Here is a 21,249-nt window from a genome sequence, read left to right on the forward strand (position 1 = left end):
ATATGTTCAATATTTTCTCACAATTAAAAGGCATTTGGTTTAGGCACACAAGATATTCAGTCTATACCAGTTGTCATAGGAGGGAAGTTGTGAAAATCTGTCTGCAACTTTGAGTGTTCAGAAATTCTCAAAGCTGTTTCATCTCAAAGCATTTGTAATATGCTGGGAAATAGGTCAGCACGGCAAAAAAAAAACAACTAAGGTCCCAGTAGTATTTCTTCTACCACTAGTAAAATTATGACTGGTTATTCAGTAAATCAGCAGTGGTTACTCAGTTAGTCCAACCTGATGTAATCATAAAAGTATAGAAGCTTGAAGAAACCTTTGAATCAAATATCCAGCATTCCTCAGACTGTGTTCCTTAAACTCAAAAATACAGTGAGAATTATGGGGAAGGGGGAAAAGGAAGAAAAAGAAAGGGCTGGTTCTTGGCCATATAAATTTAGGAAACTGTTCTAAGCAGGTTTCAAGGGCTAATGTGTATATTGTGAATTTCCAAGGCAGCATTCAGTATGCGGTGTTTCCCAGACTTACTAACCTAGGTAACTACAGTATGTTCATGATGATGTGTAACATCTCATGAGACGAGTGTTCCAAGGAACATACTTTAAAAAATATTGACTGTGTCCATCGAGTAGTTCCAGTCCTGGAATGTTGTTATATTAGGTCTGCAGGTTATTTCATGCCTTTTAAAAAAAAGGTCTAGTTGAAATATGCTATTTACGTGCAACAGTACTTCATAAGCTAACTTCAGTGACAGATTTCTACAATCATATCATGGAAGTAACATTGGTTATATCATATTCTTAGATGCCCTGAAAAGTTGATGACACTTTAGGAATTTCAGGGGCATTGATTTTAGAAACATTGGTGGATTAATCACTGTTTTCAGAACCACATCTCAGAGGTCATAGTAAATGAATTAAAATACCTTTCAGCAGCCAAAAAGTTGGAAATCCTTATAGGAGTCATAGATTCTCCCAGTATTCAAATCACGTTTTTGTTTTTAGTTTATTTGACAGAGACCTTCTGGGAGCTTATTCTTGGCCATGCTGTCTGCTGGTTGGTGTTTTTCTTTATGGGTTTTATTTTTACTTTGTTCATATCACTAGGGTGGTAACTTACTAGGTAATTGATAAAGTGTACAACAGAATCCTGGCAGCCTGAGAGAATTTAATGCTGTTTATATCATTCAGGGCTCCTTGCGTGGAAAAATTTTTAAAGCCCCCAAATCTAAACCATACTCTTGATTTTTGTTTAAGTAAATTAAGGCATTCTGATGTTAAAATGCTGATGGTTTCACACCTAGATCATGCAGGGCTGGAAGATAGATCCCGGATCTTACTCTTCATCTTTCTCTTTCTTCTGGCTACTGTTACCATGCATTATAACTGAAATAGAAGAAGAACCCCAAATACGTAAAAGGAAAAACTATAGAAGGCAATCTTTTGAAGACTTAGAATTCATTTTTAAGTTTCTCATGCATTATTGCCACCTGTTGGCTGTATGTTAGTAATAACTTCAACTTTGCATTTCTATTCAGAATCTGGAACAATTTGGAGTTTTTAAGAGTTCCAAATGCTGGTAATCTGGTAGTGGAACATTTTCAAATCTCTATCAAATTAAAGTTTTACTCACAGTAACCTCAAGGAGAAAGGGTGTGTTTTGTCTACATTATAACAGTAGTTATACAGAGCAACCTTTGTCTACCTGGAATCATACACCGAAAGTGTTTCTATACCTGATCTCCTAAAACCTTGGAAACCATTAATCATTGTGTGATTGCGGCCTTTCTCTCATCTAAGTCCTAAAGTAGCTCAACCTTGATTAACATGTCGTAGGTAAAATAATGGTATTGTTCCTTCTGTATTTGTTCTACTTATTGTCCTAGCTGACTTAGCCTTAGATTTAATGACCCATTTTAGTTTACGGTCTGATAGTTGTGGAAGGAGGAAAAATGTATCTGGCCTACTCATTTGATCAGTATCAACCTGGAAAGAACCTTAGCATCTGTTTTATCTTCTTTATTTCATAGATGAAGAAATGAAATCCAGAGATCTCACCCCAAATTAGTGGCAGGGCCTAGACCTTATAGGCTAGCTCTGATGCTCTTTCCTGTTCACTAATCCATTTCTAGGAATGCTTAAGAAAATATCAGACCTATATTAGCTAGATTTTTAGCATAGAAATACATGACAGCAAAATTAACAGCATACAGGATGACATTTAATTTCCTTTTGTATATTTCTCCCCTGACATCATCTCAGAAAGATGGCCTATGGACTCTGTACCTTCACGAGAACAGGAATTAAACGTGCATTTGAGCTTTTTTTTTTTTTTTTAAGTTGATTTGGGGTTTGTTTGGTTACTTGAATCCTGGATTAAAATTTTTTTCCACATGGGAAATTCACTCCCCACTGCTGCCAATTTTCCAGTTCTGATTTGAGGGTTTCATTTTTAATTTTCCCTCTTCCAAACCCTCATGAGGAGAAGGCATCCCACACTGGCTTTCAAAGGCTATTTTTGCTTTATCTGTGTCAGTCGTAAAAACGTTAAACATTTTATCTGTTATCCAGGTAAAATCCTTTTGTTCTAACTTTTATTCTACCGTTCTTGTTTTCTAGATTCACGGCCCTTCCACAGCACCAATGCTAATCTGACTGAGAGGTACTATATATTTATTTTGTTACTCCTTTTCCCAAGATGAAATAAAGGAAATCCGAAATGTCTTACGGCATTTAGGCAAACTAAGTTAATTGAGCTCATTGGAATCTTACTTCCTTGACTGATAAATTTGGAATAATGGTCAGAAATGTTTTTTTAATGAAAGCTATATCCTTTTTAATTAATGTCTTGAATAGTTTTCCACCTTTATTCTTTACACCATCTGAATAATAAAGATTATTGTTTGCATTTATTCACATAAGGATACACTTATATTTACCTTTATGAACTTTGCACTCTTTGCTTATGGGAATTTATAATTCCTAAGTCTTAAGAACATTTTGTTTCATAATTTGTGTGTGTGTGTTTGTGTTAATGCAGTATTGCTGCCTTCTTAGCCATTTTAAGCTTTAAAGCTATTTTCTTTTGTATACATTGATATGGTACACACCTCTGTCCAAATAAGTGAATTGGTTCTTTACTTGACAGCAGGCAAAAGATTGCTATTTTGACTCATTGTTTATTTTTGTATTCCTCTTTTCAAGCTTTTGAGATTAAATATTCTAATTTAAGCATAAATGGGGTTCTGACTGTTACCCCACAGTGTTTTTTAAGTCGCCTTCCTTTTCACAAAGGCGTCAGCTGTGACTCAGTGATCCAGAACTCTCTCAATATGAGTGCTCTTCTTTGCACTTCTGTCATAGTTTACCTATTCTTCGTTCTTTCACACCATTTCCCCTTTATCTTAGTAACAGACTGCCTTATATTGTAAACAATATTTTATATATAAATAGACTTTAGCTACTGACTAGGACCCTTGTGGTTCTGCCTGTCTGCCCTCTCACAGAGGCCCTTGAGGCAAACACTACTTTCTATGGAAAACTTCTAATATATCTGTTCGAGAACACCTAGGAAAAGTAGTTTGAATATTTCTATATAATAGATTATGTATACAACTGTACATAATTGTATATGTATACAAATTATTATGTGTACAAGGGCCCAGCATTCTTTGAGGAAATCAACCTTTGTGAATTTCCTAGGGTCCAGACATGCGCATCATGGATGAACTTAGAATACAGGTGTCCTAAACAAGTAGGTCAGTGCATCTGGATCTCTGTGAAACTCCTAGAATGGATCTTTCTACACTAGGTGTCAGTTTTGCCTACCGTTTTGCCTGCCTAAAATTGTGCATAGCTGAATTCATGTATTGATTGTCCAGTGTGCCAGAGGACTGAAGAGGTGTGATCTCTGCTGTTAGGGAACTTGGATATCCATTCAGTCATAAAAATTCCTTGGTTTGCATCACATATACGGGTTTCTTTTCAAACACGTATTTAATGCAAAGAAGTTTATAAATGGGTGCTTAGATTTTAAAATTTCAGATAAAATAATTAATGAATAATTGATCTTTAGACTCTATCATCAGATCACAAAAGCCCATTAGTAAAACACTAATAAGTGATATAAGAAAACTTAGCCAAGCTTTGACATTAGAACATGGGCATTCTGGCGTGCTCTGTTCTCAGATAGATATTATTATATAAAACCATTCAGCAGCCTCTGCCCACCTCTTATTCCTTTTCCCATTTTCATGTGAGTATATAAGTTGGCTGTGACTTGTAGCTAAAATTAATACATGACGATGGTTACAAAGAATTATATGTAGAGCGTTGTAATTTTTAAAACTCAACTTCTGTAATCTTTTTGAAAACTCTTATTTTTTCACTTTAGTATAACAGAAGAGAACTTTAATTTCCTGCCACAAAGCCCCTCCAAGAAAGACTTTGAAGGGAAGAGTGGAACAAAAGTCAGTCGTACGTTCAGCTACATCAAGAATAAAATGTCCAGCAGTAAGAAGAGCAGGGTAAGTACTCTCGTGGGCGCTTCTGTGTGGCCACCTCAGCAGGTCCTCAGTAGGCTCCAGGCACAACCTGCACACACCAGGAAACTAATTAAATGATGGGGACAGGTGGAAATAAGTTCAGAGATGCTGGCTCAAATAGCCTAATATTTGAAGAAGACTAACAGCAAGGAAAATAACAATAAGAGGTGATACCACCAATTGAGTTTTTACTATAGGCTAAGAACTTTCCATATAGAATCTCATTTAATCCTTTCTGCAACCGTGTATGGTAGATATTATCTCCCTTTTCTAGGAGTAAGGTACCTTATCTGGGAAAAATAAGGAAATAAAAATTACCTGTAATAATTCCACGTAGAGATAACTATTCTTCTAATATTTTTTTCATGTATTTTTAGAAAGAAAGGGGTAATAAAAGGCATTAACTTTCTTATACCAATTCCTGGTGCTAAACCAAAAGATTCCATTTCAAATTAGTGGGGAAAAACTTTCTGCCTCGCACTCCCCACCCAAACTCCAGCAAAGTAAGAAGAAAAAAAAAAAAGGGAAATCAGTTACAGAATTCTTGCACAGGAATCACTATATATGTGTGTGTGTGTTAGACACATATACACAGGTACGTACGTACTTAGAAGTATGGGAATAAACAAGCACTGGACGCCAAGGGTATCGTTGTAAAAGTGCACGCACCACGCCACCCACACCCCCGCCACCAGCGCAAACGCAGACAAGCTTCTTAGGTAAGTGGGCTGGTAGAAATAGAGCCAATGTACTTTACTGAGTTTTGTAAATAAGATCTCTTTCTTTTAGCAGATACTAGATTTGGTCATCACTCAGATAAATTTTTCCACAAAACCTGCCACCAGAATTGTTTTTTCTCTTCATTTCTCCTGCCCAAATGAAGAATGGACAGAAAATGGGCAAACTGGAAAAGATGCAAAGAGTCTAGCAAATCGTGAACTATTATTTTACAAATAAATAGTGTAAAATGTAGAAATGATACTTAATTTTGGAATAATAAATTCATAATTTTCTAGGGGAAAAAAGAGTCTTGCAAATCGTTTCTAGAATAGTCACATATTTAAGCGTTAACTTTATGCTTAGCCTTGGTTTTTTTGGGGTTTTTTTTTTTTTTTTTTTTTTTTGGTGGTACGCGGGCCTCTCACTGTTGTGGCCTCTCCCACTGCGGAGCACAGGCTCCGGACGTGCAGGCTCAGCGGCCATGGCTCATGGGCCCAGCCGCTCCGCGGCATGGGGGATCTTCCCGGACCGGGGCACGAACCCACGTCCCCTGCATCGGCAGGCGGACTCTCAACCACTGCGCCACCAGGGAAACCCAGCCTTGTTTTATAATTCAAAAAAATTAAGGTTAAGGAGGGCAGAATGCTTATCATTATCCTACCTATGGCAGCAAGGCTTAAAATAGAACCATATCTATCTTACTTATCACTGCTCGCTTGGACACTGGTTGGCATCAACAAAAGAAAATCTCCTTGAAAGTTCAGTATAATTTGGCCAAATATTATTGAGTGGCTTCTGTAATCAGCATTCTGCTAGGTACTAACAAGCACCCAGAAGAACCAAAGCCACATAGTCTTTACCTTGAAAATTTTTATGATCTGTTTGGATGATTTCAGATGTTTCTGTTGTTTTTTATCTTGTTTTTAAAATGTGGACTCTTTTCTTCAAACAAACTTTTTAATTGGAAGACCAGTATAAAGTGGAGATCCCCCTTTCCATCCACCCCCTAGTACCACTGACTTAAGGGCAGAGCAGTGAATACACCACTGATCGCATTGACGAGGTAATACAAACAGACAAGAATGAAATGATGTAAGACTGAATTTAGAAACTGGGACCTGACCTTTAAAAAAGTCTCGCACCAGCCTCCTTATTTTACAGACTGAAGCGCAGAGAAGTATGCTTCAGGTAACAGACTAGATCATATCTTGTGATCTGACTTCTAGCAAGTAGAACTCTTCATTTCATGTTCGCTCTTCAACAAGAGTGAACTGTTACTGCACAGTATCTTTTTCCTTTAACTTTTTTCATAACCTCAAAGGACTGGAGTTTGCTAGTAGGGGGATGAAGAGAAGGGGCAGGAGAAAAGAAGGCAATTTGTGTACAAGTGCAGCCTGTCGTCAGTGGCAAGATGGCATCAGTTGACCTGTCACCTCCCATCTTCTCCTTTGTCAAAGTGACAGCACTCTTTTGCAATGAGGCTGCTTCCTCTTTCAGGCTCTTGGCTTCAAGGTTTGATCTCTGGGGGCTTGTGCTATCTCTAGTGATGGAAATTCACAAAAAGTTACAAATCCGTAACCCTGGATTGCAATTCTTTTCACATTATCAGGGGTTTAGGTGCCCCAGTAGCCAAATATATTAAGAAGCTTAAGAGTCACCTTTGATCATTGTTACTAGCTCACTTTAAATAAGGTTGTTTTATCCCCCCATAGGACAGCTCAGCTTTTGTCAACGTACCAAAGATAGTAAGAAATAGGGGAAATGGGGAAGTAATATATTTTATGTTAAAATTAAATACCTTCTCTTTATTTGCCATTGTACCCACAGGAGAGCTTTACCATTCAGAAGTATTTTATTCTCTAAAGGATAACACAAAAATAAGTGAATAATTCCTTGGTGTGATGATGCTAGCTCTACTCTTTTCCTTAACTGTTGAATAATGTTAGTTCTCCATAATGCTTAAAAAATTGAAGATGCTACTATAAATGTTAGCACTGGTTTTTATGTTAATTAGTATAAGCACTCTATAGTATATATAATATACTATGTATAACATAGTATACACTATATGTATTATACATATATTCTCATACCTGTAGCCAGTATATGAGAAATTAGGGGGAAATTGAGTACTCATCCTTTATATGTCCTTTTAAGAATTCTCATTAACTGGCATGAGTTATTAGGTAAATATTTGAATCTTTTTTTGAAAGAGGGAGAACCTAAACAGGAAGTATAACAGGAAGACTGGCAGTTTCTGCTTTTGTCTTTTAGTATCTTTAAGAGGTAGTACTGTTTCCTGCTAAGTAAGTTTACTTGCTGCAGAGTATTTAAACACTAATATGCATAATGTCCGCATTCACAGAGGGAGTGGGATGGCCCTCTTTAAACCATCCTGTCACACTGATTTTCTTTTTTCTAAGCTTTCCTCTTTGCAAACAACAGGGAGACAGTTAGGGATGTTTGAGACAAATTCTTAATCTGACTTGAAGCAGGCATTTTCGGATGTAAGGATCAGACTCCTGCACAGCTGTTAATGTACTCCATGACTTTGTAACAAGACATTCAGCTTCAACTCCCAGTTCCTGTGGTGTGTCTAAAAAAGAACTAAACCCCTCCGCCTTTCAAAGGTGCCGACTAGGGTAGAGTTGTGTTTGCAAAGGCTTAAATCAGCATTAGATACCATTATCTCTCTCGTTCCTTCTTTGATTAAAGACCTGCAGTGTGACAGTTGCTTAATCACAGCATGCTCCACAGTTTTCCAGAAAGTTCTCTGATTTTTTTTTTATTATAATTACTTGTCTCAAGTGGTAGGTTTAGAAAAACGAAAATATCACTTTCCCTCATGGTATCCTAGTATAGTTGTTACCTGCAGTTTTCTCTTTAAATATTGTTAGTTTCTATTTCCCCAGCACACAGGTTTAAAAAGCATTTTGGCAGGTGTTAAGGAAAAGTCAGACTTCAGGAAACTACCAATCACCGGCCTTACCCACAGGCACGACTTCACTAAAAAAAGTTTTCTTTGTAAATGTATTGCTTTTTATAAAATGAGCACATCTAATTAAATAGATGTGTTCTTTAACTTCTGGTGTTAAAAAATCGGCCTCAATCTTGCCAGAGTTCCCATCTTGCAACTTAAGTACTGTCCACACACACTGTGTTAGGGGGAATTTGTTCTCGTTCGTGTCCGGTGTTCTTTGTAACTAGGGTGGTTGGCTGTACTGGCAGCGTGCAAATAGTTAAGCTTGTCTTAAGGAAACAAACAGCCTCAGCCCTCCCTCCTTCCCTTTCTCAACCAGTCCGTGGCTTCCTCTTACCGTTTCTCTAATGGTTGCTCTGATGGCAGCTCGAAGCTGCTGGGCTGTGCCCCACCGGCATGAGCCCCTCCTTCCGTGAGAACACATTTCCTGGCATGGGGATCGAATCATGTCGGTAAAATGGGGTCGGTTTCATGAAGCACCCCTTATAACAGTGAGATTCATAGGACTAAAACATGGGGAGGTAAGCGCCTGACTTCTTTAAAGCACTAACCTAATAAATACAGAAAGAGACAGTGGAGTTTATTGTTTTGTGTTGTTTTTATCCCTGGAGGAGCTAGTTTGGATTGTTGCAAAGGATGAGGAAATAATTTATTATCTATTCAGATTCGAAGAGCATTGCAAGGCTTGAGAGAGTTGCCATAGAAGATTTTCTGTTTTTCTTTTTTTTTTTTAAAGGTAGAAATGAGGTTTTTTTTCTTTAAATTTATTTATTTTTTGGCTGCGTTGGGTCTTTGTTGCTGCACGCGGGTTTTCTTTAGTTGCGGCAAACGGGGACTATTCATTGCGGTGCCGGGCTTCTCATTGCAGTGGCTTCTCTTGTTGCGGAGCACGGGCTCTAGGTGCATGGGCTTCAGTAGTTGCAGCACGTGGGCTCAGTAGTTGTGGCTCATGGGCTCTAGAGCGCAGGCTCAGTAGTTGTGGCGCATGGGCTTTGTTGCTCCATGGCATGTGGGATCTTCCCGGACCAAGGCTCAAACCCGCGTCCTCTGTATTGGCAGGTGGATTCTTAACCACTGCGCCACCAGGGAAGTCCCCATAGAAGATTTTCTTAACTCTTACAGCATGCTTTTTTTTAAGCTTTCTTGAGCAAAATGTCAGGTGCTTTTCAGTTTAACATTTAATGTATGAAGAAGCCTTTAGCAAAATTTAGTTAGAAGAAAGAAATTATTAGAAAAACTCAATTTTTATTATTTTCATTAGTTTTGCGTACTTTAGCAGTTACGAATTTTCACTCAGAGCAGTTTCCTGTTTTGTAAAGTGAAGTAGTTTGTTTTTCTCCCTTCCTCTCCATTATTTTTTATGGTTCTAAAGTGTAGCAGTTTGGCTCTTAGTGTTTTATGATATTCATTCTGTTAACAAAGGAGTTTACATGAATCATAGACTTAGCAAATATTCACCATTTCAGTATAGCAGATGGGTTCTGAATAGGAAGTCAGAAGACCTGGGTTCTGATTTTAACTGCAGATCATTTGCTGTGTGACCTTCTGTGAGTCAACAGACCTCTCCAGCCCTTTGCAGTAGAGCGTAGTGAATGAGAGCTGAGCTTTAGAGTTGGCAGATCTGGAACTTAATTCCAGCTTGGGCAGTTACTGGTGTGTGGCCTCCAGTACAGTATGAGACATCTCTAAGCCTCAGTCTCCTCAAATGTGAAATGGAGATCATAGCTGGTACTTAGTTCATTGGGTTGTACCCAATGTATGAGAAAATTCATGTCAATTGTATACTACAGTGCTTGGCACACAGTAACTGTTCAAACTTTTAGCTGCTATTTATTATCTTGCTCTTTTCAGTTAGAACATGGGAAGCATAATGCCCACCCTACTCACCTCAGAATTATTGAATCAGATGAAATAATGTATGTAGAAGGCATTGATTTAAACATGTAAGGCATTTGGTAGTTGTCAGAATCACTGACTCTGGGGTACCTATTTTCCAGCAACTTTTTTAGATTACAATAGTAGTATTGTATGCCCTGGAAAATGGGTACCCCAGGGCTAGTGGTGATGACAACTAATAAATGCATTCTACCTACCTCTGTGAATTATAGTTCATGGTCCAGTTAGTTTGAAAGAGAATTATTCATTTGGTATTGGTTAACCAGCCGAGCGTGTGCCTAACCATGTTTGTGAAGGACCTCTTGTGGAGAGCATATAGTTAGACCCCACAGCCCTCGTCTCTTGACAGTAGTGTGTACCTGAAATGTCCCTGGCTGCTTTGGGTATTTTATTAAGGATCTAGCACTCATTAGTATTTCTTTAAATTTTTAGGGTTTAAATCCCTCCTCCCCCAATTTGAAAATTGGGCCAAAGTTAATATCTATGAACCCTGAAATTCTAATTAGTAAGAATAGAAAATGTATATGTGGGGGGATAGTTAATATTTCTGGCTAGAGTAAGGGAGGAAACATCAGAGATGTGCCCTCACATGGGGATATGTGATGGCTGGGAGGCAGTCAGAGGGGACCCTCGAGTCATTTTTGATGCTGCCCAATCATCTTTCCTCTCCCTCAGGCTGGTCCCAGAACTGTCACCATCCTTTCTTCTGCTTCCTGCCTGCAGCTGGCCCTGAGCTCATTGCCAGCTTCCCCCATGGGCCGAGCTGTGGCTCACTGAGGAGGATTCACGGCCACTGCAGACTCCTCCTCCAGCACCAGAAGCCTCTTTCTCTCTGGTGCTGGTCATTGGGCAATGAATGTGTCTGTTGGCATAAATAACCAGTGAATAAGCCACTGACAGAACTGTTTAGCCTTCCCAGTCCTCTTAAGGTTTTTCTAACATAGCTCAAATGCCCACAGGTTAATAAAAAAAAATTTTGTCCAGGACAGTGTTCCGAATTTTCATCCAAAACATTCACCAGCCACTGTTGACCACATGCCAGCTGGGTACCCTTCCAGAAGGGGAGGCCTTCTAGTGTTAACTGAAGGCCTTCAGTTAACTGTCGATTGTTTTCTTTGGCAGGAAAAGGAAAAGGAGAAAGATAAAATTAAGGAGAAGGAGAAAGATGCCAAAGAGAAGGAGAAGGACAAGAAGACTCTGAACGGGCACACTTTCAGTTCCATCCCTGTTGTGGGTCCCATCAGCTGTAGCCAGTGCACGAAGCCTTTCACCAACAAAGACGCCTATACTTGTGCAAGTAAGAGACGTGCTTCTTCCTGTGTGACAGAACGCTCTTGGCTCAGAGAAACTCATTTCTAGTTTCCTGTCCTTCCCACCCCTAATCTGTTCCTCGTTTATGTGGAGAAGTAGCCCTTTTTCTATCTCTCTTTAAATAGCGTTGAAGAAATTAATTCTAGATATATAACATACAGCCTATAATTTTTTCAGACAGCCCAATTTTAAATATCCTGTCCTTTTGTCCCTAAGCCGCTACCTTATTCCAGAAGTCCATGTCAGCATGAAAACAGTCTCATAACCTCAAACCCTCAAGCTACCCAGCAGTCCCTTGTCAGGTCGTATATGCTCATATTTTACTCTAGTACTTTGGTGTATGCTTCAGCCATTGACCAACGTCGAGTCATGGAAACTGCCAAGGGAGAGGGAGAGTACCTTCGCGTGCAGAGACGTTCCGTATTGACCTCTTGCTGACCTGCTTATACCACCTTAAAGCCAAGTCTGTTAACTGAACATGGTTCCTGGTTTTGACGATATGCTCTGAGACAGAGGATGGCTAACTTTTTCTGTCTAGATAGCAGACTTCTTAGACTTCATGGGCAATGCAGTCTCTGCCACACTACTGAACTCCGCTGCTGTAGTGCAAAAGCAGCCATAGATAATACATAAGCCAATGAGCATGGCTGTGTTCCAGTAAAACTTCATTTATGGGCAGTGAAATTTGAATTTCATGTAATTTTCATGTGTCATGGAATATTAGTCTTTTCTATTTTTTCAACCATTTAAAAATGTAAAAACCCTTTGTAGTTCATGGGCCATACAAAAATAGGTTACAGGCCAGATTTGGCCCACAGGCTGTTAATTTGCAGATCCTTGCTCTGAGGCACTACATCTCAGAATTTTGTGGTTGCACACAGATAGAAAGTAATAATATTCATAGTGCACACCAAGGAAAATCAAGGAGGCTGCTTGTGGTCAGAAGTGGCCAGTGTAAAGGTCCACTCTTCCAGAGGCTGAGGTGATTCGGATCTTGTCATACCTGTAACCAATTCAGACCAAATAGTGACTAACTCAGACTCCAAGAAGCACTTCTCAGACCATGATGTCATGACATTGTCTTGATTTCAGTCACTTATGTGAAGTATCCCAAGTGATCTGTTACTAAAAATAGTTAACTTACTGAAATTTGAAATGTTTAAAACTTTATTTGAGCAGAGTCTAAGTTACTGCAATAATAATTTCCACTCACTTGCTTCCTTGATATTTAGAGAAAGAGTGGAGTGACAACTGGCACACAGCCTATCTTATCCACGCTGCGGCTGTTGTGACTTTTTAAACGACTGGCGTTAACACTCACGTGCTTGTAAAATGCCTCTTATGGATATATTATACCCCAGTATTGTCTACAGCCATATTTGTTTTACTGTCCTATTTTTTTTTTTTTAAAGAAAACTTCCGGGGGGCTCTCATCTCTTTTTTCATCCTCGTGTGCAGATATCACACACATTTATGTCCTCCTTCATGTGTGACTTACTGGGACGATGATAACGACTCCAGCATAGTAATACATTTTATGTGACCTCGAGACTGTCACTGTTCAATATCCCCCCAGCATGTTACTCTGGAGCCCAGGTTCTAATAGGACTCATTCTTAGGACACCAGTCACCAGTTTAGTTTCTTAGCCACTGGACACAGACAGCTTCTCAGTACTAGAATAACTTGGTTGTCTAGGGCAGTAGTCACCAAGCACTTTTTAGTATGTTTATCTATCATTAAAACATACTTAGTCTACTCACACGGGGTATGTGTGTGTGTGTAATGTGTGTGTAAAAAATTACGTACATGTCCTATACTATAATTACAAGGAGCTCATTCTAGGAATGAGAAGTCAGGTTTGCCATTTTCTTGTTTGCTGGTTAGTTATTAGTCTTCTTAATATTGTCCTAGATGCACAGTTTCTTTGCAGGAATTTGTCTCTTTTTCATTTTATTTTAGTTGAAACTAAATATAATTTATAAGTTTATTGAGCACCTGTAAATTTCCATTCATCACAAGATGCTGAAAGTAAACGAATGAGGAAGCTGTTACACATCCCTGACCTACCTTCCGAGGGCCTCTTCTTCCTTCCAGAATCCTCTAGGATCAAACATAACAGGAAGCTGCCTAACATTAAGGCTGAGTGAGCCACCCATTAATCAGTCTATATATTAACTCCATTCCTCTTTTAAGTCAATATAAGTGAGAGCTGTAAAAATTTCCTCCTCTATTTCAAAGAATCATTTTGTGCATCCCTCCTGCCAAGTGCCTGATCTCCATTTTGGGAGTACTGGTCTCAGAGAAGAATAGGGGAAGGTCATATTTCTTGACTGGCAGCATGAAATTAATATTCAAGGAACTTCATCAGTACAGCACACTGAACAGCTGCTTTCTGCTATAAAACGTAATTTTTAAATATGTATTTTCAATAAAATATATTTTTTAGAAAACTAATGCATAACTGAGCATGCAGAAAAGAAAATCCCCGAGCAGTATAGATTCTGTTCTTTCCATTAGGGACTTGTAATAACTCTCAACATCTTCTCTTGCCTGTGCATTTGCTAATGCTTCTTCATAGCCGTTTGCTTCCTTACATGGTATCTGGGTTTTTTTGTTTTGTAAGTTCAGCTTCAGCTTTATAAGTCATTTTTCCCTCCCGTGGGAACCTCTAGATTCCCTGTTTTGTCACAGTGACCCTGTGATGCAGCAGTTCTGCATTTGTTTCAGCTGGATCCCTCAGGGTTTCATCATTCCTAGATTGGGATTCCATTAAACCTCTAGAGAAGATTTCTTAACTCAGGGTTCCAGGAGATATGGATGGTGTAAATTTGGACCCTGGATTCATATGTGATACAGAATTCTCACTCAGGGTCCTGGGGAGGGCAGGTTTCCTTGCTGCTTCTGCAGGGCCAGTAGGTGGACTTTCTCCAGGCCCTTCAGCATGGCTGTTACAGTCTTTAGTTTAAAGCTGTTGGCTTTATTTAGGGGTCTCAGTCCCAGCTCCCACTATGTGCCCTGAGACCACACATCCTCTCCCCAGTTGAGGGGGATGCTCTCTACTGCTCAGAGTACTACACAACCAAGGGGTGGGTTTGAAAAATAACTGAATAAAACTTCAAGAATGAAAGTAGTTCTTGAAGAATCTTCATGGAGATTTTCACATACTTCAGTGTTCTGTGTCCTCAGTGGATTGTTCTGATTTATATTTATTATATATATATATATAAGAGAAAATGGCTTCCACTCTGTCCTCTGCTTCAGTAGGGGGACAGCTGGGTGAATATTCTAGAAGATCTTGATGACTTCAGACTGGATTTATTTTTTACATTTAACTACCAGTAAGTATGCATTTGAGTTTCTTATCTTCAGTTACCTGAACTCTGCAAGGCACTGTGGTTCATTCAAAAGCAGTTCATCAACAAATATTCATTGAGCAGCCGAATGTGCCAGGCACCTTTCTCGTGCTCTTTTTCTTAAAACGGAATATATTTGACATGTAACATTGTGTAAACTTAAAGAATGCAGAGCATTAATTTGATGCATTTATATATTGTAATCTGATTGCCATTGTAGCCGTATTTAGCACCTCTATCACATCACATGATGATCCTTTCTTCTTAGTGGTTGGAATATGTAATTAGAGGCACCTTTCTCAAGTTGCTTATTACACAGTCGCTTATAAGAAGAGTTCTCGGGACTTCCCTGGTGGTGCAGTGGTTAAGAATCTGCCTGCCAATGCAGGGGACACGGGTTCAAGCCCTGGTCCGGGAAGATCCCACATGCCGCAGAGCAACTGAGCCCGTGTGCCACAACTACTGAGCCTGTGCTCTAGAGCCCGTGAGCAACAACTACTGAAGCCCGCATGCCTAGGGCCCATGCTCTGCAACAAGAGAAGCCACCGCAGTGAGAAGCCCGCGCACCACAATGAAGAGTAGCCCGTTCGCTGCAACTAGAGAAAGCCCCGCACGCAGCAAAGACCCAGTGCAGCCAAAAAATAAATAAAGAAAGAAGAGTTCTCAAGGTATAATCCTTGGTACTTACTCATTGCAGCATTATTCATATTGTGGAAAATTTTAAAGGAACTAAATGTCCAACAGTAAAATATAATTTATTCATCAGGTGGAATATTAGGCCAATAGTAAAAATAGAATAGATCAAAGGTCGGCAAGCTTTTTCTGTGAAGGAACTGATAGTAAGTACATTAGGCTCTGCAGACTATTAGGTGTCTGTGGTGACTACCCTACCCAGCTCTTGCAGCACAAAAGCAGCCATAGACAAGACATAAATGTGACTATGTTCCAATAAGTCTGTATTTACAAAACAGATGTGGGCTGACTTCGGCCCCCAGGCCACGGTTTGCCAGCCACTGGGATAGCTCTGCAAGTACAGACAGATTTCCAAGACATTTTGATAACTTGAGAGGCAATAAATAGAACTGTATGTATGATCCCAATTTATAGAAAGCAGATAAGTAAACAGTAATTGTTTATGTAGATGTATAAGAATATCTGAATATGTCCATGCCTCTTTATCGCTTTGTCACCGTTTACCCTTCCCCCTCCCCATAGCCTCAAGTCCATTCTCTAGTAAGTCTGTGTCTTTATTCCTGTTTCACCCCTAGGTTTTTCATGACATTTTTTTTTAAATTCCATATATATGTGTTAGCATACGGTATTTGTCTCTCTCTTTCTGACTTACTTCACTCTGTATGACAGACTCTAGGTCTATCCACCTCATTGCAAATAGCTCAATTTCGTCTCTTTTTATGGCTGAGTAATATTCCATTGTATATATGTGCCACATCTTCTTTATCCATTCATCCGATGATGGACACTTAGGTTGTTTCCATCTCTGGGCTATTGTAAATAGAGCTGCAATGTATACACTACCAAAAGTAAGGTAGTTAGCTAGTGGGAAGCAGCCGCATAGCACAGAGAGATCAGCTCGGTGCTTTGTGACCGCCTGGAGGGGTGGGATAGGCAGGGTGGGAGGGAGGGAGACGCAAGCGGGAAGAGATATGGGAATATATGTATATATATAACTGATTCATTTTGTTGTGAAGCTGAAACTAACATACCATTGTAAAGCAATTATACTCCAATAAAGATGTTAAAAAAAAAAAAGAATATCTAAAAGGATATATACCAAACTGTTAACAATTTGTAAAAGAGGTTAGGAGAGGAGAGATTGAAGGGGACTAAGTTTTTATTTTATACTTTTGTGTTTGAATTTTTTAAGACTGTACTTAAATATTGTTCCTCTGAGTAAAAAAAAATGTAAACATCAGATCATTGGTAGTTTCAGAGGTTTTTCTGGTTGTCAGCTAGTCTCTGATGAAAGAGCAAAATATGTTGATGTTGTATGAAGAACTTAATAACAAAGAGCAAAATGATCTCTGGAAAGCAGTCAGCCTGACAGAAGACCTACGGAAATTGCTCTGTATAGCACCAGCATGAATAAGAAGCAGTATCGTTGATTCCACCAACTCTCAGTTCTGAGTTGTGAAGTGAAATATTATCAGAAGGTTTAGGGACAAAAGAGAGAGAAAATCTTGTTTGAGGACCCAAAGAATCCTTTTCTTTGTGCTATAGAGGACCATAGGTTTGTGGTTATAGTGAGTGGATGACTCTTTCCATGACTAGCTCCAGGTAACTTTTCAATTTAAATGCAGGCTGGAAAAAGTCTAATGTATGTCAGTGTATGAAACATCTTATCATTGTCATTGATTTTTGAGTATACATTGTTTCCAGGTTAAAAGAGTTAAATTATACTCTCCTTGACTGTATCGTTAGTCTGTGTTAGACTACAGTGACTACTGAACCTGCAACTGACATATGATTGATTTGTCAGGTAGCAAAAATACCCACTATGATGTAGGAGAACACACCTCTTTTAACCAGGCATCCTAAACCCAGTTTTGTTTTTTTCATACCTTTCCCTGTGAAACATAAATAGAAATTCTCTTTTATTGGACTCACTTCATGATGAAATACAGCTAGGGCACCTCAGACTGTTGAACCGCTTTATGCTGTCAGTATAGCTTGTGGCAGAACTCCCCCTGGAGAGGACACCTGGGGTACCTTTTGGAAACTTCTATGGCCCAAGGATACCAGAGCAACCCATGGAGAATCACTTGTGTGGGGTCTGGTACTGATGAGGAAAAAACAGACTTAAGAGGTTTGAGGGGGCTTCCCTGGTGGCGCAGTGGTTGAGAGTCCGCCTGCCGATGCAGGGGACACGGGTTCGTGCCCCAGTCCAGGAAGATCCCACATGCCGCGGAGCGGCTGGCCCGGTGAGCCATGGCCGCTGAGCCTGCGCGTCTGGAGCCTGTGCTTCACAACGGGAGAGACCACAACAGTGAGAGGCCCGCGTACCGCAAAAAAGAAAAAAAGAGGTTTGAGGGCTTCCCTGGTGGCGCAGTGGTTAAGAATCCGCCTGCCATTTCAGGGGACACGGGTTCAAGCCCTGGTCCAGGAAGATCCCACATGCCGCGGAGCAACTAAGCCCATGCGCCACAACTAGTGAGCCCGCGCGCCTAGAGCCCCGTGCTCCGCAACAAGAGAAGGCATCACAATGAGAAGCCCACACACTGCAACGAAGAGTAGCCCCTGCTTGCCGCAACTAGAGGAAAGCCTGCACGCAGCAACGAAGACCCAATGCAGCAAAAAATAAAATAAATTAATTTAAAAAAAAAAAGTTTTGAGACTTGTAGACTAAACTTCTCAGCCACACATCTGTGTAGTAATTAAATAGTTTGGTAGATAGGACAGTGGTTTTCAGAATGTTTTTTGTGGAACTGGTGTTTTGGAAGTTCCAGATTTTTGGATTTAAACTAATTTAAAAAAACGTACTTAAAAATATACATGCTCAAAAGTGTAACCAAATTTTAACATCAGCGTATTAACTGTAGCTGTCAGTCTACCTACTTGTTTGGATTTTTCCTTCCATCTCGAATTAATTGAAGAACGTAATATAATTGCAAGGCAAGCCATTTTTTTTAACTGCTAATATTTGTACCAGCTTATCTATGAAAATGAAGATATTCTCTATGTTATGTATGCAAAACTAAATACAGACATAAATTAGATGCTGAGGTAGTTATGTGAATTCCAAGTATAATATGCACCTGATTTCTCATTTTTGGATCCATCAAAACAAGTTCATTTTCTCTTTTATTGACTTCAAACGCAAATGTTAAAATTATAGTTCAAATATCTGTACTAAGTATTTTATGTATTTGATAGCACACAATATAACAATATTTTATGTAAGACGTTTTAAAAGTAGAAAATCAGTAAAATAGGTCGACTACTAGTTTTATGCTAACAGTGTTTATAATAAGTAGGATGGGGGCTTTTTGGTTTAATTCGTAATTTTTAATGTTAAGTCACCTCAGGTGTCTATTTCTTTTGGAAGCAGATTATTTCACTGAGTCCAGTGTGTCATCACAAGAGTCTTTTCTGTTTGGAGAATCAGTCTGGGAGGAAGTATAGTCATCATGTCCTCTGCCAGTGGTTCTTTGATTTATGGAAATCACTTGGTCAAACTGAAAATGTCACAAATTATCTTAGTTCTACCCGCTTAGCAAAACAAGGAAGAAAAGTTAATGTTTTTCAGTTTAAACTGAAAGAATCAAGGGACTTCCCTGAAGGTCCAGTGGTTAAGACTGTGCTTCCAGTGCAGGGGACATGGGTTCAATCCCTGGTTGGGGAACTAAGATCCCACATGCCGTGTGGTGTGGCCAAAAAAATTATTTTTAATAAAATTTAAAATAAATAAACTGAAAGAATCAGACAGCAAAAAGGAACTGTTTGATAGGGCCTGATTATTATTCTACTATGCACCTAAGGTGCAAAAATACATTTTTAGTTTAAATACCACCCCACCTCAGAATCTTAGGGGCTACCTATCTCAACTGTACCTTTGCAGTCCGCTCCAGAGGTAATGTTGAAATAAGCTCGACATTTAGTGGTGGCATTAAGGTCTGTTTGTTGACAGGTTGCTGCCTGCCACATAAAAAAAGGGGGAAAAAAATCAAGGCTTGAAAGCAAAGGAACAACATGTAGTCATCTTCCCAAAGGAACAAAAGTAATGGGCTGGTTCTCTCCAGCTTCCTGAAGAACAGTGTCTGCAGTGCATGTTTGTGTGTGTGAAGCACCATCTGTAACCTTGGCAGGAAGTGGAAAATATGAGTAATTTGGGGACTCAGAATCTCTTTTCCCCCCTCCCTCCATCCCCTCTCATGTCCAGGATCTTCCCAGGGGTCTCAGGAAACATAGCATCCCTCCAGTTCATTTAACTCCCGGGAAACCCTTGTGCTCTTAGCCTCCCTTTTTTGGTTTAACATTAACCCTGTTTGCTGACCCTGGAGCCTCAGACCCCAAGTGGCTGCTCAGTCAGTTTTGACTCGTGCTTTAGAGAGATCAGCCGCACGGTTCATCATGGTTTTGTGTGACGATGGCTGATGTTGATCTTCGCCTGTCTCTCAAATGTCTTTATTCACTTTAATATATGTTCTTGCATGCAAATATTAAGAGATACAGCAGGATAGAATTTTTAAAACAAATCAGCATCTCTTCACCCCGGTAGAACACACCTGGAGCGGTCTGAAGTCAAGTCGTGGTGAAAGCTGAGTCCCTTAGGTGGAAATGGTCAGGATCACAAGATGCTAGAACTAGCAGGGAGCAGTAGCGAAGCCTCCCTGTAGCTCCCCTGAAGTCCGCTCCTGGAAAACAGACAAATGGTGGCAGCAGGGGCTGAAGCCCCTTGTCGGGACTGCTTCAGAGTAATTTATGAGAAACTTGACAGGGTTGTGTGTGTGGTTGGTTTGTTTGTTTTAAACTCAGCCAAAACTCTACCCTTATTTTAGGATTTCAGTGACTTTAATGGAGAAAGGAGAAGAGCGTCTTTCCAGTTCTCACTTCTTGTAGTTATGTAAAGCTTCCCTTGAATAATCAGCTGTTCTTTCCAGCTGCCACAGATAATTTGGTCTTTGGAATGCTTGGTGTGGAGTCTTTCAGAGTATGGAATTCATTCTGTTCGGGGTTTTTTGGAGATTGCCAGTGGTTCTGTTTTGTTTGCTTTAAACAGATGTAAAATGATATTGAGATTATTGTGGATTTATTTTCTGTTGTGTTAGCAGCTTCTGAGTACTTTTGTGGTAGGTTGGTTCTCTTGATTAAAAAAATAAACAAGTAGACCAGCTGCAATCTAAGTAGGAAACATAAGAGTTTAGAATGTGTGTGACAGTTGGATTCAGCTTTAGATTTTATCTGGGAAGACAGCTCTCTAGATAGGCAGTTTTCTTGTATTTAGAATTCATTGCTTAGATAGTAAAATACATATAACTGATTAAGGAAAAGAAGTTCGTTTAGGGAAAAGGAAGGTGAAAGAGCCTGAGCAATAAAGTCAATTCTTATCCAAACAGAGCAGTTTCATTTTGGTTTTTGTTTGTTTGTTTACCAGTGTTCTGAAAACTGCTGCTAGGTGAGCACTTCAGCTAAGATGATTTGGGTCATTTGTGGCTTTCCTCTTGTCCTGTACATCAGCATTGTGGTTATTACACTAACTACCAAGAATATCTTACAAGGCTTTTGTATCTACACTCTGTCAGTCCAGACCAGGCAGTGTCTCACACTCCCCAAAGAATTTAAACAAGAAGTTGTGGAAATAATTTTGGAGCGTGTATTTCTAAATTGTTGGTATTTAAATTTTTTTTGTTGTTCTGTTTGAGTTATCTTGGTTAGGGTTGACACAATAGGAAGCAGTTGCACCTTTCTCTCCTTAAAGTTA

At 39.5% G+C, this 21,249-nt stretch overlaps 1 protein-coding gene across 4 annotated transcripts in view; it reads left to right on the top strand.

Annotated features, from left to right (window-relative positions):
* The window catches only part of AKAP13 (A-kinase anchoring protein 13), a 338,516-nt gene that overhangs the window by 280,661 nt on the left and 36,606 nt on the right, over positions 1 to 21,249 (top strand). For all 4 annotated transcript variants that reach the window (XM_060156069.1, XM_060156077.1, XM_060156080.1 and 1 more), the window contains 3 exons: positions 2,625 to 2,667; positions 4,399 to 4,531; positions 11,268 to 11,442. In XM_060156069.1, coding sequence (XP_060012052.1) covers positions 2,625 to 2,667; positions 4,399 to 4,531; positions 11,268 to 11,442 — 351 coding nt within the window. The remainder of the gene's footprint in view (positions 1 to 2,624; positions 2,668 to 4,398; positions 4,532 to 11,267; positions 11,443 to 21,249) is intronic.

The sequence above is a fragment of the Lagenorhynchus albirostris genome, chromosome 1, assembly GCF_949774975.1.
Source record: "Lagenorhynchus albirostris chromosome 1, mLagAlb1.1, whole genome shotgun sequence".
In the NCBI taxonomy this organism is placed as follows: domain Eukaryota; kingdom Metazoa; phylum Chordata; class Mammalia; order Artiodactyla; family Delphinidae; genus Lagenorhynchus; species Lagenorhynchus albirostris.